Source organism: Mercenaria mercenaria, chromosome 6 (assembly GCF_021730395.1).
Source record: "Mercenaria mercenaria strain notata chromosome 6, MADL_Memer_1, whole genome shotgun sequence".
NCBI lineage: Eukaryota > Metazoa > Mollusca > Bivalvia > Venerida > Veneridae > Mercenaria > Mercenaria mercenaria.
Genome location: NC_069366.1, coordinates 40,995,554 through 41,013,477, shown reverse-complemented (window position 1 = coordinate 41,013,477; position 17,924 = coordinate 40,995,554). Strand labels below are relative to the sequence as shown.

The following is a 17,924-nucleotide window of genomic DNA, read 5'->3' as shown; positions in this document are numbered from 1 at the left end:
GGATCATAATCTTTCATATATTTATGGTTTGCTTTGCTGTAACGATTAGCTATATAACTTATTCCTCCTCTCAGTCCCTTTTCAATAAAAAGATACATATCAATATCAGTTATTAAATCCAGATTTATTCCAGTCATTTTTAACATTGCATCCCAAGCTAAACCAGGACTACTAAAATAATGACAAGGGTCAAGTTTATAATATTCCAAGCATAGTTTTCTAAAATTTTCAAAAACATCAGCTAAAAGTAATACGTCAGTTTTTAAATATAAATCATAATATTCTCCCATTGTTTTAATTTTAAATTTATTCCAAATATTTTTAGCATGCTCATATTCATTGTCAGATATATGCGTTTTGTTTAAAATTGAATAAAACTCTTCTTTAGGAGGTAATTCTGTTTCTTTGAATTTATTACATGAATCCATGTAATCATATGGATAAATACCTTTTGTTTTTAATAATTCAGTTTTTTCTTTTTTAAATTCTTGAGAAGTGTACTTAAATTCTGGAATATTTTTTACTAAGTTATCTAATGGTTGAGACATCAACTGAAAACTTTCTATAAAAATCGAATCATTTACCATAAATGCCATATATCTTTCCATATTATTAGGAATAACATTAATTTCTTTTTTGAACTTACCAAGTTCTTGCATAATAAACTGACCATTATAACCTCTTAAATTATGAAAAATAACAGGAATTTTGTGTGTTAGTCTAAAATTAATATTACATTCTGAGTGAGCACTTCCTCTACATTTTCCTGTTATATGACAATGATCTCTTACTGGCGTTAGCCCTTGGGGACTGATGTGTGAGCTTCCAGCTCCCAGGGAATCACGTCCATCCTCATTTAGATTTTCATTTTTTCTCATATTCTTTTCCACAAATACGACAAGAAGTTTGTTTTTTAAATAAAGCTTCATCTTTTTTAGACATTTTCAAATCTTTGTAAAAGTTTTCATTAAATATTTCCTTACAATACTCTTCTTCCTCAAGCATTTTTTTCAATAAACTTATAAACTGCATTTGGACCTCTGTAAACGTGTGTTGGTTTAGTATATTTATTATCATAACAACAAACAACTTTATAACCGTAACCACAATCTATATGTTTTTGATATGGTTCAGTAAATGAAGATTCAGGTGACGGTACAGCAGTTAATACTTTCTTAGTTATTGATTCAAAATCAGCATAAATTACAAATGGTACTGCTAAGCCTTTATGATAATTTTTAAAATGTACTTTACTTCCCTCTTTTGGCATTTTTACAGCTTGAACACCATTAATAGCTAAACAATTTGGTATATGTTCATTTAATATTCTTTCTTGTGAAAAACATTGTAAACATGACCTAAAAATGTTTTTTATGTTGATATTTTGTTTTTTTAAACATTAATCTATTAAAGTCTTTTATCCAAACATAATGTGTTATCTTATGTGAGCTTTCTGCTCCCAGGGACTTAATTAGCAACATGTCACAGTGTTCTTCATATTGATATTTTGAAATGTATAATGGGGAAACATTATTATCTTCATAACCAAATATATTAAATGAAATATCATTCTGAGTTTCTATTTTAGGTATTTGATTTAATGTTACAGGAAATTTTATTCCTTTATAACTGAGTTCTTCTATATGCTTTTTTATATTTTGAAACTTTTTGAGGATCTTTTTTAACAGGAAATTTATAAGCTAAATGACACCATCTAAAACATTCATTATCATCATTCTTTATATTTATTAATCTTTTCATTGAATTTTGTAATGGTTTTGGTAATTCTAAATAACTTGAAACAGTTAATGGATTATATTTATATCTGTTTATATAATGAGCATCAACTGATTCTATTCTCCAGCCACTTCCTTTTAAAATCCAATTACCAATTCTATTTATTATTTCATCAAAAGCTTGGCGTAAAGTGTTTTTTATTTCGTTTGTGTTAATAATAATTAAAGCCTTTGATTGAAAATAATCTGGTTTATATATTGTATCTGTTTACTAATTTTCGCAAAAGTTATTTTTAAAACAACATTTATTTTTATACCTTTTTATTTAAGTTCAGATTTAAGAATATCAAATGAGTCTTCTATATTTAAATATAATTGATTTTTTGGATCTTGTCTATATGTAATTTTAATTTCAAATTTCTAATTGTATTGATTTAAAGACCTCTCAATTTCTCTTTCAGCCATCTCTATATTATATTTAGAAAAAAAAATCTTTAACCAAAAAATTAAAAAATAAAGTTTAAGAAGAAATAAAATATTTAGATTTGTATCTTTTTCCATTAATTTTTGATATTCCACTTTTTACTCTATTTTTCCCTTCACAGCACATTTGTATTAACCCAGAATTAATATCAAGATCTTTAGATGCTTCGTAAATACTTTTGTATGTTTTTTCTTCATTAGTGTCACAATCGGTTGCAATTATCTTTTTAGGATTGTTTCGATGATTATTTGGTCTTGGTCTGGGGCAATCGCATAATATTTCATTATTTTGCTTTTCTGTTTATAAACAACCACAATCCCGTACGAATAAATCTATATTCTTTTCAAAAAGATAAGGATCTATAACATTTTCCAATCTATCAATTACTTTATTTTTAAAATTTTCACTGGTTAATTGATTCAGTTTTGATTTAATAACGTTTCTATTTTTCCTTACTTTGTTTTTTAATTTTCACTGGTTAATTGATTCAGTTTTGATTTAATAACGTTTCTATTTTTCCTTACTTTTTTTTTTTTAATTTTCACTGGTTAATTGATTCAGTTTTGATTTAATAACGTTTCTATTTTTCCTTACTTTTTTTTTAAATTTTCACTGGTTAATTGATTCAAGCTTTGATTTAATAACGTTTCTATTTTTCCTTACTTTTTTATATAAATTTTTTTCTTGTATTATTCCTTCATTCCATATTCTTCCTAAAGTACAAGATAGTTTTGTTGAAATATTATTATCTATATTTCTATTAGCCATTTATATAATATACTTATTGAAAAAAATCTTTAAAAAAACGCACGTAAAGAAATAAATTCAGCAATCTAAATTTAATACAACTCTTCTTCTTTTTTATTTTTATATCCGTTAAGTTTAAATTCATTCATATGCATTTCAAGAGACATTGAATAGTTTTTTCAGACACACTGTCAAATAGTCAGGGAGATACGGCTCACCCGGGGATCAGACTCAAAGCCCACGATCAATAGATCTGCACTCTCACGGGCGGGCTATATTTTCTTACATTCTACATGTGCAACCTTTTCTTTAAAATAAATTAATTCAGTTAGAGAAAATGTACTACGTGAAACTACCTTGTGAAAAGCAACAGACGAGTTTACAGGGTTACCCATAATGTTTAGACACCAACTTTAATGGCATTGGCTCTTAAATTTGTTAACATTACGTAGTACACTTGTAAAATCAAATCTGAATATAATGATACCATAATTACTTTTCGTTAGGACACGGCCAGTTTGTTTGTACGTAAATGCAGTATACTTTGTACAAATAACGCTGTGACTTCATCATTGTACGAGCCCGTTCAAATGCACTTGTGAGTTTTAAATCGACTAACCCACACATCGTGGTGTCAGATTTAAAAATATCCAATTTAAAAACTTCTGTCTTTTGAGAACAGGTGCAAATACCATATTTCATTATTAGTGTACAAAAGTAAAACAGGAGATTGTCCTATATACATTTCAGATTTACTACATTTTGTTCATAATGATCATTACAGTCTGCGCTCAATCGAAAACATGGATCTTTCTATTGTTAAACCTAAAACAAACTACCTGAAACAAACATTTAGCTACAAAGCTGCACACATATGGAATTCACTTCTTTCTTACATTAAACTTCATAATAATAATATAACTACTTTCAAGCATAATTTAAAGAATTTTCTCTTGTTACAATAGTTTTTAGCAATTAATTACTTGTAATTACAAGAATTTTGTTGAATTGATGTTACTGTATTCGTTTCCAATAATAATAATATTCATACTATCTTATTATTCAAATCTGGAACTGTTTATTATCTTATGGGACAGACTTTCTTTTTTGTATGTATCTTAATTGTCATGTATAATCTTTGTGACGCATGGTAATTCTTTTAAAACATAGTTTTTGTTACATTACGTTTATTTAAGACTTCTTTAATTTGAGACGTGTTTGTGGAGAAAATTTAAGTAATTCTGATATGTGTATTTTTGTATAAATGTTAAATTATAAACTGACTGTATGATTGTGTGTATGTGTGAATGTATATCAGTTGAAGGCCATACTGGAAATAAGTTGTAAAATATCTGTATTTGTACACTTAGTATGTCACCTTCAGAAAATAAAGTTATTATTATTATTATTATTATTATAATTATTATTATTGTTGCTATATTCAGCTATATGCTGCATATTCGATGTTCTAACAATGTATTTTTCATCAAATTCTGTGCTGAAAATCGTTGTTTTCCTAACAAATTTAAGATAAATATTCTGATAAGGGTTTCCTGGTTTATAAAAAAAACAACAAAAAACGGAATTCCTAGCAAACATCACGTGACAGCGAGAGAAAATAACCTTATCAATAGAGAGCACACGTATAGGTATCGCACAATATTATGACGTTTTGAAATATAAACAAACAATAACATAAAATGAAGTCAGTACACTTGGTACGTTTACGATGCAGTCAGTGGTTTCTCTTTGGCCGAGCGGTTACGGTATTCGTATTATAATTTTTCGTCGTGAGTTCGATTCCCAGACACGTTAAATTTTGTCTTTAAAACTGTATTTAACATGGCCAGCTTATGATGAGAAATATCGAGTTTTCTCTCCCTTGATTATCGATTGTTTTAAAGCACTCCCCCCTGATTGGATTGTCTCCCTTATATTAGCTAAAGTCGTATATTTAATAATTCACTTTCATATATTTTGCATTGATCGTGGTATTGCTTTGGGCAATACATTGGAAAAAATATAACTTCTGTTACTTAAAATGATTCATATAGAAAGATTATCTCTGTTAAAAACGTAAAACATTTCAGTCAAAGCATATAAAAACATTATGTTAGCTTACGATGTAACGGATTTTGTGTTTTCATGTAACAGGAAATAAATACATATAGATAAATTTATATCCTTGTCTTTTGAAATTTTAAAGTCCGCCATAAAGAGACGGCCAAATATTTCGAAAAAAAAAACAACATTTAAAGTATAAGTACCGCACAGTATTATGGCGTTTTTATTTTTAGCAACATGCAAATAAACAATCAGTACTTAGACAAAAGATATAGGAAGTACTGTAAGTTCAATAGTTCGCTTGATGACGCAGTAGGATGAGTGGGTAGACATGTAATCATTTTGTAGTGATAGTTTTGATGGTTCGAACCTTGCATCCGTACAATTTTTTTTTCATTTAATTTATACACTTCGTGTAAGTTTGTTTTTCTCTGGTTTCTGTTTCATTCACGAAAGCCTAAAAAACATTAGATCATATTAAAGACGAGGCGTATTTAAACATAATTACGTGTTAACAGTGACATATATAAGATATATAAGTTAGTGAACAAGTTAGTACTAGATTAACCAACTCGTGTTGGTTTCGTTGAATCGTATTGAAAAAAAATAATACGGGTCTGGTAATCAAACTCCCGACGAAAAAGTATAGCCAGATCGGCCAACGAGGAATTATTGTTTGTGTAGGTTACTATACGAGTAGGAGGTGTTCATGAATTGAAAATACTCGCGCTCGTGCGAATCGTGACACCGAGAGCGCTTAGCGCTCGAGGTGTTACCGCACGACCGCGGGTATTTTTAATTCATTAACACCGATCTAAGAGGTAAGTAACTGACTTACACAACGTCATATTAATTTGTTAGTTTTATTAATAAGTATTTTCTCCCCCCAGTCAGAAAAAAATGATTGTGGGAATTACTTTAACTTCAGCAGGTAAATTGAACAACGTAAAATGATATTTAAAAAGTTTATGAACGTTCTGCTTAATACGCCAATGTAAATGCATTTTTGATAGCCGAGTTTTTCTCTGTTTGATTTTACAGAAAAACAAACAACGCACCAGTATGGTCTCTGCTACCGCTCTCCCTAACTTTAATATTTCACATTCTGAAGTTCACGTTCACATGAAGTGATTTAACAAATATGTATCCGAAAATAGTATCGTCTGTTTTATCTGTTTAACTGAAGGAAAAGTCATTGGTTTTTTTTGTTGTTTTTTTTTTTTAAATCTTTTTCATGCACAACTTCACACTTTGGTTCCGTGTTTATAAAACATTTTTCGTGATAAACTTTATTTCGGGCTCTGCATTTACGGTTTCGTCGTCGTCGTCGTCGTCGTCGTAGTCGTCGTCTTCAACATCATCATCATCATCATCATCATCGTCATCATCTACTCCTCCCTGTTTAGTCTGATTTCGAGTATTGAGCCGTGAATGTATTTCAAGCTTATTGCAGATGAAAACATGACGATCGTAATTCAAAGGTCAAAATATACAATGTATGAAAACAATAAGTATACATTTGTTAATGGTACCTGACAAAGATAGCACTCGCCAATATTTTCGGGGGTTTCCGTTATTTTACGAAATATTTGTATCCTGAAATAACCAATATAAATAACCAGTGACACTTTGGCGTAGTGGTAGTTGTCTGACTGCAACGCACGTTACCACGAGTTCAAAATCACTCAGACCATTTTTATCTATTTATGTTTTATTTTTTAATTCAATGTAATGTTGTTATCGATGTTACTTTTATTCTTACAATATCTACGTCACATATTTCACGATTCTGTCTGTTTTTTTTTCTTTTGTAGTAATCATTTTCTGGAAATGCTGGTTACAAGTACTTTGTCTTTTTATCTAAGACACTTTAAAGATGTTTCATTCAACATTTTCCATAACGGTTATTCTTTCAAGGTTGATCAGATGAGTGTGGCAATATTTCTATCTGTTTAGTTTGCCGATAAAATTTGGGGGGAAAATGGTCCAATACCGAAATTGAAAACTAAACATTTTGTCCCAACAGCTATTTGTTCATGTGACACTGTGAAAATTATAAAGAAATATAATATAGTTATATCGGTATTTAGCTTCAGCCACCGAGAAATAATTTACGGAAAATATACGGAATATTCATGAGTGCTAGGTCAATACTTACGGACAATAAAATGGCATTAAATAAACATTACAGTTTGAACTCATCTAACATTCTTTTCACGGGCGCAGGCATGGTATGATACCTGTGCACGTGCGCAGGTATGGTATGTAGGTATTCATTTTGGTTACAAACCCGCAGAGAACAATAGAACAGTTGTATAAAAAATAAATAAAAGCATGCTTTCCATGAGTGTGTACAGTGGCAATATCTAGACCTCAGTGCAACTTTCATTTTTCTCACGGTTTTGTTCGTGAAAAGCATGCAAAACAGTCATTATTGCTCAGGTAAATTTTATTTCATGATTGAACTGTAAAATCAGCGCAAACAGGAATGGCACTTTATGTCAGATACCGTATTGCTTAGTTTATAAACCTCTAGGCATGTGATACCGTTATTTATTCAACCTTGGTTTATCCTAGCTAAAATGGGCATGGTATTATTATTATTATTATTATACCGGATTTATATAGCGCCATTTTCATGATCAATTTCACGTTCAAAGGCGCTTTACATAGTTCAAATGCAGCCACACAGGGAGCATAATTCATCCGCTACTAGTACAGACACAGAGCGATCTGACCAGAGGGACAGAGTGAGACAAAGCCCCCACGACAGAGAGATCAGAAATCAGATACAGGCTTGTCCGGCTAACTTAGCCTAGCTCGTTTCGAATAGCCTGGTTCTTTAACGTGCCCAGTGTATAGCACTGATACACGCAAGGATTGCCTGGGTTCCTGACCAGTACACCTCTAGTTGGGTGGGAAACACTGAAAAGCGTTTCTGAATTTTCCGAGTAGCTGCCGGGTATCGAACCCCCGACCTCAGGATTGGAAGGCCAGTGTGCAAACTACTGAGCTATCCGTCCACCCAAACAGGATTGCTTGTTTGTTATTTTCCTCTGAATTTTACATCTGTGGAATTCACGTTGTATCTTTTATTTACATAAATGTACCAATTCCGCTCCCCACTCATAACATTTACTGTTCACCGAAATAACAAATAAGATAACACTCTTTTCCATAATCTGACACAATTTATTATGAACGTTATCATTTTATATCCCTGGATAGAATTGTCAATTGCTGGTATTTGTAGTTCTGTAAATCAACACCGCGTAAGTTACAAAACCGCCGGTTTTTAGTGACTTTAAATGGAAGCAAGAAGCTTTTTATCTTTTTTAAGTCATAATCTTCATAAAGTCAGGAACACCTACATATGTGCTAATAAGTTGTCATATTTGGAAATACATGCTTTATTTGCCTCTAAAGTGAAAGAAATTGTAAGGTTTAGTGATCTCAATGTAAGTGATGGTGATACTTTTAAAACAAGATTGGAAGCAAGAAGATATTCAGTTAGAATAAATATTTTTACATCAAATAGAAGAGGAGAAATTGATGCATAATGTCATATCTGCTAAAACATTCACAAATATAAAGAAATATTTGAAATTAACCATCGAAAATAGTTTTCCTATATAATCTATCGCTCAAAGTTTATTCAATCGGGAAACGGTTACTTTCAAGGGAAACAACCTACTATGATATAATAAAAGCTGTACTGGGGATGATACGAAACGAGTTAGTAAATCTAGTTCTAATATGTTCACTAAAATTATGTATGTCACAATTGACAGGTAATTATGTTTAAATACATTCCACCTTTAATATAGTCTAATGTTTTTAGCTCACCTGAGCCAAAGGTTCAAGGTGAGCTTTTGTGACCGCTCGATGTCAGTTGTGCGTTGTGTGTCGTGTGTCGTCCGTCCGTCAACAATTTCTAAAAAAAAATCTTCTTCTTCAAAACCACAGGGCAGATTTACACTAAACTTCACAGGAACGACCATGGGGTGACCCCCTTTCAAAATTGTTCAAAGAATTGAATTCCACACGGAACTCTGGTTGCCATGGCAACCGAAAGGAAAAACTTAAAAAATCTTCTTCTCCCAAACCACAAGGCGTAGAGCCTCTATATTTGGCATGTGACACCATCTACTGGTCCTCTATGAAGATTGTTCAAATTATGTCCTTGTGGTGAAAAGAGGCCCCATCCCGGTGGTAGTTATATAGGAAAGAAACTTTAAAAATCTTCTTGTCTGAAACCACAAGACCTAAGCCTTTGATATTTGGTATGTAGCATTGCCTTGTGGTCCTCTACTAAGATTGTTCAAATTATTACCCTGGGGTGAAAGGAGGCCCTACCCTCGGGGTCCCAAGTTTTACATAGACTTATATAGAAAAAAAAAACTTTAAAAATCTTCTTGGCTGAAACTGCAAGGTCTAGGCTTTTAATATTTGGTATGTTGCATTGCCTAGTGGTCTTCTACCAAGATTATTCAAATTATGCCACTGAGGTGAAAAGATGCCCCCTCCAGTGGGTCCCAAGTTTTACATAGACTTATATAGGAAAAAACTTTAAAAATCATCTTACCTGAAACTGCAAGACCTAGGCTTTTGATATTTGGTATGTGGCATTGCCAAGTGGTCCTCTACCACAATTGTTCAAATTATGCCCCTGGGGAGAAAAGAGGTCCTACCCTGGGAGTCCCAAGTTTATTTATTTATTTATTTATTGACATTTAAGATCAATAGCATAAAACACACACAAATTTTACATAGACTTATATGGGAAAAAACTTTAAACATCTTCTTGTCTGAAAGTTCAAGGGCTAGGCCTTTGATATTTGATATGTAGCATTGCCTAGTGGTTCTCTAACAAGATTGTTCAAATTATGCTCCTGGGGTGAAAAGAGACCCCGCCCCAGGGGTCACTTGTTTTACAATAATAACTGGGCAAGGACTCACAAACTAATAGAGAGGTTAACACAGAGCTTAGATATTTTACACGAGAGAGAGACTCTTTAAAGAAGAATTAGAAACCAGCTCCAGCAAGTAATTGGAGTAGACTTCTTCCAGGGACATTTGCACAGTGGCAGCAATTGTAAGTTGCATAATATGCAATTTTTACTGGAGTTATTTGCTCTTGGACATAGATAATTTCAAAAAGTTTGTAGCTTCCGCTTGTTTACTACATGTTATTCTGAGAAGATGAAGGTCAGTTTCTTACTCTGGTCTGGTTAACCTACCTTTATCAGTTAAGACAAGGTTTAAGGTGTGGGCATCCTATCACCTACGGACACATTTCTAGTTTTGTTTTATGTAACATGTACTTGACTGCGATATTTTGTTCAAAGTTCTACAGTATGTGATTGTTTTCATTACAGGCAACCATGCCACGTGATGGCAGAGGCACGAAGGGCAGTGATTTTCAGAGAGAGGCAAGGTCCTGTAAGTGTACAGGTAGCAAGTCCTGTCAGTGTACAGGCAGGAAGTTCTGTTTTACAGGCAGCAAGCCCTGTCAGCGTGCAGGCAGGAAGTCCTGTTGTACAGGCAGTAAGTCCTGTCAGCGTGCAGGCAAGTTTAGAACGCTTAGAAAAAAGTTTAGAAAATCACAGCAATGTTCACAGCAATGTTCAACCAGTTAAAAGTACACTACAAAGTGAAAATCAAATTGAAAATACATTACAGAAAGAAATGCATGGTACAATTTCCAATGAAAGTTGCTCAGTAAAATTAGAAAGTGAGGATACTTTTAATGACATTACATTTTTTCACTCTATTATTCTCATTGTTTACTGAAAAGCCTGTCCTAGTTGTGAGACATCATATATGTCAATAAGTTATTTATATTTATAGTTTTGCAGAAAGTTCCATTACTAACAGCGATAAACAGGGTGTTTACATTATTTCAAAGTCTGGGTTGTTTCGGATTTTTCCATTATATTTCCGAGGACATGGCAGAACCTAAGCAGATCTTACTGGAAACATTTCCTGTATCTATAAGAGATGCTGAGGTCATTTTAATGTTAAGTTTAGTAAAATAATTGTCGGGTATGTGGACAGTGGCAGAAAAGTTAAAGGGCAAGGAATGTCTGACAATTAATAGCTAATTTTATATGAAAGCAATCCTCAAGCCTTTCATAACGCTGAAATAATTTTTAAAATCGGACCACTATTGATAAAGATGTAGCAATGGAAATTTAAGAAAATTGCTGTTCATAGAGGCAGCCATTTAGTGTGTTTATGACGTCATTTACACACTGCTGAATTCTTTATTTAGCAAATAACCTTTTAAATAGATTAACAATATATGTTTCTTGAGTGTAAGAGTACAACATGTTTTTTTTTCTATTGTAGCTGGAAAAAGTAGAGAAATTAACTTACAGATATAAGTAATACAGTTCAAATATGTATCTAGAATTTTAATTTTGTTTTTTGTTGCCATGGAAACAAAATGGCAAAATGGCGGCCATTTTAATCAAATGTTTAAATACTTATAAGTTTCTAATTTTTAAGCCGATTTTAAAGATTATTTCACTTCTTTAAATTATTTAAGAAATCCTAGCAGACAAAATTAATTTATGTTATGTTAATTTCGTCTGCTAGGATTTCTTAAATCATTTCCTTTCCCTTTAAATAGTATTCTAGCTCCAGCTTGACAACAGACAAATAGTCTGGCCTTAGTCTCAACATGTATAAAATTTTGGTCTGAATGAGTGAGTGAGTGAGTGAGTGCGTCAGTGAGTAACGACTTAAGGGTAACATTGGTTGTCCCCTTCTACCATGTGGCCTGGAATCCAAAGAGATTCCAGGACTGATATTAGAATCACAAAAAAAAAACAAATATATTTTTCTCTTCGCTCGCAACAATAAACATATTCGACGAACTCCTTCTGCAACTAAAAATATATTATAAGTTAGTTTCAATTCAAGGATTTGACAAAAATGTGATTGCATCAATGACAATAACTCATCCCTCCTTCCCATATTCTATACGTTCCTAATCATACCCAAGTTTGAAAGAAAATATCATAATGTGATAAATCTGGCTTTAAATCCGGTTATTATATCCTCATTTGAAACTTAAGAAATATTGAATGCTTGCTCATAGTGATTAATATAATACTTGCTAGTCGACGGCTGTCATAACAAGATAAGAAATAATACATGAGGTCATGTGTCTGGCGACCTACATTCTTATTACATTTAAGAATTGTTTTCATAGTTAGAAGAGTATGACCGGCAATTCCATGCATTCCGCTCTTATTATCTATACATTGTTCTTTTGAATGATACACATTTCTGAAATTTAGTATAATTATGTACAGTAAAACAGTTAAATCTTACACTGTAAGGGTTAGGACACAAAGTAATATTTCAAAACTGTCAGAAAGAGTTGCAAAATCGAGAGATTTAATCACGTAATTGATAGAACAATATACTGAAGCCCATGGTGGCTGTATCACCTCTAACCGGATGTATAATTAGTATGCATGTAATTTAATTAATTACAATGTTAATATGTATGTAACGGTAATTGTAATTCAACTGAACATTTCACAATGTAATTGTTATTTAATAATTACATTTTAAAGTAACAGACCTCAGGACTTGGGCTGAATTTCACAGGAGACAAACATTCTCATCGTTCTTTCATAACCGTGTTAGAGAACACTTGATTGAAATTATTTCAAGTTATGGTCCTTACTTGACAAAGAAAATTTGATTGAAGTTTTACACGCATGTTGTTATCAGTTTAATTTGTAATAAGCTGTAATAAAATAACTAAGTTACATAAATGTTGCCGAGTAATGTCCCCTTGTTTGACTTGGAAATTGTCGAATAGTCGAGCGAGCTCTTGTTCACTCATGAAATGCGAAACTTTCGAGTAACAGTTTATTCATGCATGTATTTTACTTTAGCTGTTAAACAATTACCCAGTCACATAATGTCTAAATGCAAAGCAAACATATCTTCCTTACGTAGCGTTATTTATTTCCAAACCTGCCATACATGTACACTTAATGACGCTATGTGCATAGACCGAAAATGTTGAAGAATATTTAGCTTTTTCAACACTCCAAAACCGTGTTAAAAGATCTCAAAATTTGAAATTAATAAAGTCATGAAAATTGACCCTATTTTTGTTTGTAAGGTTTGCAAAGATTGGTTTAAAACTTACAATTAAAAGGATGCTTACTGGTAAAGCAACAATATCTTTGTTGTTGTATTGCATTGTTAAAGAGGATGGTCCCTGACTGGTTTCGTGTAAAAATATGAGAACGTGTAAATTTGCATATGAATTTTAAGTATGTTCACTTAATATTATATGCGAAAATCCCTGATTTTTAAATATATCCAATATGGATATGAATTACTTACCGTAGCTTGTATTAAAACCCCCAAGGTACTGTGCCGTGAGAAACTGCTGCATTAACGCCGTCTTTCCTACACCTGTTAAACCTTTCACAAATACCTGAAAATCATGCGTACGGGTTACGCTAGACTTTCTAGAAAGGTTTTTACAGACAAGCTGGGAATCATCTTCTAATGAATGTTCACTATTTGAGCTTCTCGTACTTCTTGATTCAGACCGTTTTACAATTTTTCCTTTAGTGTTTAATTGAAATGAGCGGACACCATGCATTTCTGTTTCCTGTTTTGTAAATAGGTCTTGGTGAGACCGTCTTAAGTGATGTATACGCGGTTTAGAGAACACAGACCGTGTTGGCATACTGGAGGTTCTTGTCCGCATTTCGTCCTCGAAAAACATACCCAGGTATAAGTTTTCAAATGTTTTAGGTTGGTCCCACTTACTTGTCTTATCCTTCAAATAAGGTGGTTTGTCAGTGGAAACACTGACTATATTGAGGTTTAACTGCGATCGCTGAAGAGTCCGTTTTGTAGGCTTATGGCAAGTATTTTGGTTTGGCATGCTCGACGTTCTTGGTCTTATTTCACTAGGTAAGCAATCCAATATGTACTCTTCTGAAAGAGATTCGTTTTCATTGCTATTTACTGCACACATGTCGTATTTTACAGACTGTCGAATAGTTTTATGTTTTACCTTTTCAAAGACGTATGTCGCTACGTTCGTCTCTGCATGTTTCAAATGAATTGGTTTTACTAAGATATTTTGTGAAGGCATAGAATATGATCTCAGACGCATTTCATTTTCATGTATATAATCTGCGGCTGTTTTCTCCAAATTCGAACTTCGATGACATTCCTGGTCCACCCTTGAAATATTCAGTTCACTGAATTTATTTTTTAAAGTATTTAAAACACCACGACCGCGTTCAGAACTCATTACTTCAATATTTACGTAACGGTAATAACTTTGCTTCAATTTTCAGATGTTATAACAGTACCTGAAAAATAATCCAACAAAAAAAGCTCTAATAATGACGGAAATATCGCAAAATTGTTGTTTATACAGAGAACAAAATGTCACAAGTTCAGTTTTCCAATATGTTTTATACAATTTTACCAGAAAATTTCACACTGTGGCTTTCCAGAATTATAATCAATAGTAAATGAAATGGTTTTCTAGTACCGCGACATCATAATATCCAGTTAGAGGGTCATCCGTTAGCTTTTAGAAAGGAAATAATCATGTAGAGAGATAACTCGCCTATTAGCTCAGGTGCTCTTGCGAAAAGAATGCAATATTGATGTGAAGAGCCATTAAGACCGAGACGCCTCTTCTCACCCGTGTACGCAAATAATACGACAGCGGTTGGATAAGGTAATCGACGGTTGACGGCAAGAGTGATAGACATCGGGGTAGGTAATAAATTACATATTTTAAAATATATAATGAATCATAAAATGTGGAACTTAGAACCGGTTGTTTTAGGATACCAACATTGGCGTCTTTATTTTTGTAACATTACCACGTTTGACAAAGTTATATGGATTTTGACTCCGGGATAAGACATTCCTGTACGAAATTTTACAGCTGTAAAAGACCTGTATTTTTGTTCAAAATAACAGTCATGCTTATTCCAAATTTACACCTGTATATTTTATATAACAATATTGATCTTACAGCTGTAGATTTCAATTTACAGCTGTCAAACGACTGTAAAACAATTCGAAATATGCAAATGAAAAAGTTACAGCTGTAAAATGAAAAAAAGTTACAGCTGTAAAAATGCCCAAATGTTACAGGTGTAGAAATATAGGTATTGAAAAAGAGAGCATTATTTTAAGGGACGAAAGTAGAGGTGCAAAAAGTTTTAGGATGAATTGCAATTATCTAGATAAGGTAGGAATTACTATGAAAATGGCAAAATAAATGATCTAGTACGTGAAGTATATGTGGTATGATTACAGTATAGCAACAGCAAAATTCAAGAGTAGGATACAAAGTAGAACATATGCAGATCTTGTTTATAAAACTTCCTTTGTCAGTCATGAAAACATATGACAATCTTGTAATTATTTCTTTTAAACTTATCTGCTTCCAGTATAGAGTAAATAGTTAATGTATGTACTTATACATGTCCTTTTACAACTATAATAGATAATTAAACATCTGTACTTACTCTATACTGCTTTAAATTCCAAAATTTTACAAGATGTGATGTCCGTGTGAATTTCAGTTATATCCCGCCAAAATGCATTAAGGATGGCTGACAATACTCCTGTTTCCCTCCAAAAAATGTTACAGCTGTAATTTTGAGACAGGACCATTTTACAGCTGTAACTTTCAACAGTAAAATTTTTACAGCTGTAAATTGAGACCTTCGTATTTTACACCTGCAAATTTTAACTGTATTTCTGATATCAGTTAAGTTGGTCTGCAGTTCGCAGTTCGCAGTTCGCGTTTCGAATCGCGAACTGCAAACTGGTCTGCAGTTCGCGATTCAAACTGGGCACTGTAAACTGGTCTGCACTTTACGATTCAAATGTCAACGTGCAGTCTGATCTACACTGTCCTGCGCATTGCAGACAAGAATGCATTTCACGGTTGGTCTGCAGTTCGCGTTTCGAAATGCGAACTGCAAACTGGTCTGCAGTTCGCGATTCGTGTTGCGAACTGCAAACTAGTCTGCAGTTAACGATTCAAATTTCAACGTGCAGTCTGATCAACACTGTCCTGCGCATTGCAGACAAGAATGCATTTCACAGTTGGTCTGCAGTTCGCGTTTCGAATTGCGAACTGCAAACTGGTCTGCAGTTCGCGATTCGTGTTGCGAACTGCAAACTAATCTGCAGTTTACGATTCAAATTTCAAAGTGCAGTCTGATCAGCACTGTCCAGCGCATTGCGGACCAGAATGCATTTAATAATTAGTCTGCAGTTCTCAATTCGCGTTTCCAACTGCGAACTGGTCCGCGGTTCGCGTTTCAAATTGCAAACTGCAATCTTGTCTGCTGATTACAATAAAAATTTCAAAGTGCTGTCAGATCAGCACTTTCTTGCGCATTGCAGACAAGAATGCATTTCACAGTTGGTCTATAGTTCGCAGTTTGTGTTTCCAATTGTGAACTGCAAACTGGTCTGTAGTTTGCAGTTCGCGTTTCGAATTGCGAACTGCAAACTGGTCTGCAGTTCGCGATTCGAATTGCGAACAGCAAACTGGTCTGCAGTTCGGGATTCGTATTGCAAACTGTAAACTGGGCTACTTTACGATTCAAATTCCAAAGTGCAGTCTGATCAGCACTGTCCAGCGCATTGCGGACAAGAATGCTTTTCATAATTAGTCTGTAGTTCGCATTTCGCGTTTCCAACTGCGAACTGCAAACTGGTCCACAGTTCGCGTTTCAAATTGCAAACTGCAATCTAGTCTGCTGATTACAATAAAAATAAAAAAGGATTAATCACTGGACTTTAAACAAACATTCTCTCTGTCATAATGTATATGCAGTTTACAATTAAAATTGTGAATAATGCATTGAACTTTGATTAGCGATCATTTGGAACTGGTAAAAAATGACATTAAAACAAATAAAGGAGACAACTAAATTATTTGACATTTATTGTTTAATGTCCATATATTTTTTAAGAAAATTGCGAGACATATATTCAATCCCTTTAGCCCCATTGGATCATTTAAACACTTTGATTGGTTACATTTTGCACAGACAAACAACACAACTCTCTTCTTACGCCCATTTAAGGTATGTTGACTTGTCATGCAGGTCTTAGTGCCGAGTGCATAATTGCGACTGCGACAAAAATGTCGTCGTTCCAATTAGTTATGGACAATTTAATTCAAATTACTTATCAATGGCACAAATAGATAAAATCTCTAAAAGTATTAGACACCTGCACATAACAAAGCCCCACTTACATTAAACCAAACAAGATTTATAAAGTAATGTTTCTAAGCCAAGATCAAAGCCCAGGCTCTAGTACTGACCGTTTGCAGATTTCTTATGTCATATTTCATTATAATACCAAGACAATAAAACGGGTCTGTCGATGAGCCATTCAAGTCCTACCTTTGGACATATCCGAAGGCGGCGGCAAGAATGGTGTTAAATGTTGGTATTTTATTTGCAGATGTATGTAATATGCTGGTTTTGCCAGGGACGAGATTATACGGACTTTCTTCTTTATATGACACTATCTATGAATATTTTGTACAATAAGTCCAGTATATTTCGCTTTAAACACTGTCAAAATACGACTGCGTACTTTGCTTGTGTGTGGACTACTTTCGTTAATATTCGTTACTATTTATCAAATTGTTCTGTTTCAGAAAGTTAGAAATAGGTAAAGTTCATGGCAAAATTAGTCCGTCTCAGGTGCAGTTCATCGCAAATTAGCCTCTCTCTCTGACTGGACAATCAATACAGGCTTTGACGCAGATATGTCAAGCTTGCATTGACCTGTAGGTTACAATCTGAATATTTTATATGTCAGAAATAATCCAAAGTCAGGTGAGC

At 33.2% G+C, this 17,924-nt stretch overlaps 1 protein-coding gene across 1 annotated transcript in view; it reads right to left on the bottom strand.

The window, feature by feature from the left end:
- Positions 1-14,536, bottom strand: part of LOC123550535 (uncharacterized) — a 112,642-nt gene extending 98,106 nt beyond the window's left edge. The window contains exon 1 of the mRNA XM_045338968.2: positions 13,408-14,536. Coding sequence (XP_045194903.2) covers positions 13,408-14,335 — 928 coding nt within the window. The 5' untranslated portion in view covers positions 14,336-14,536. The remainder of the gene's footprint in view (positions 1-13,407) is intronic.
- Between the last annotated feature and the right edge of the window lie 3,388 nt (positions 14,537-17,924).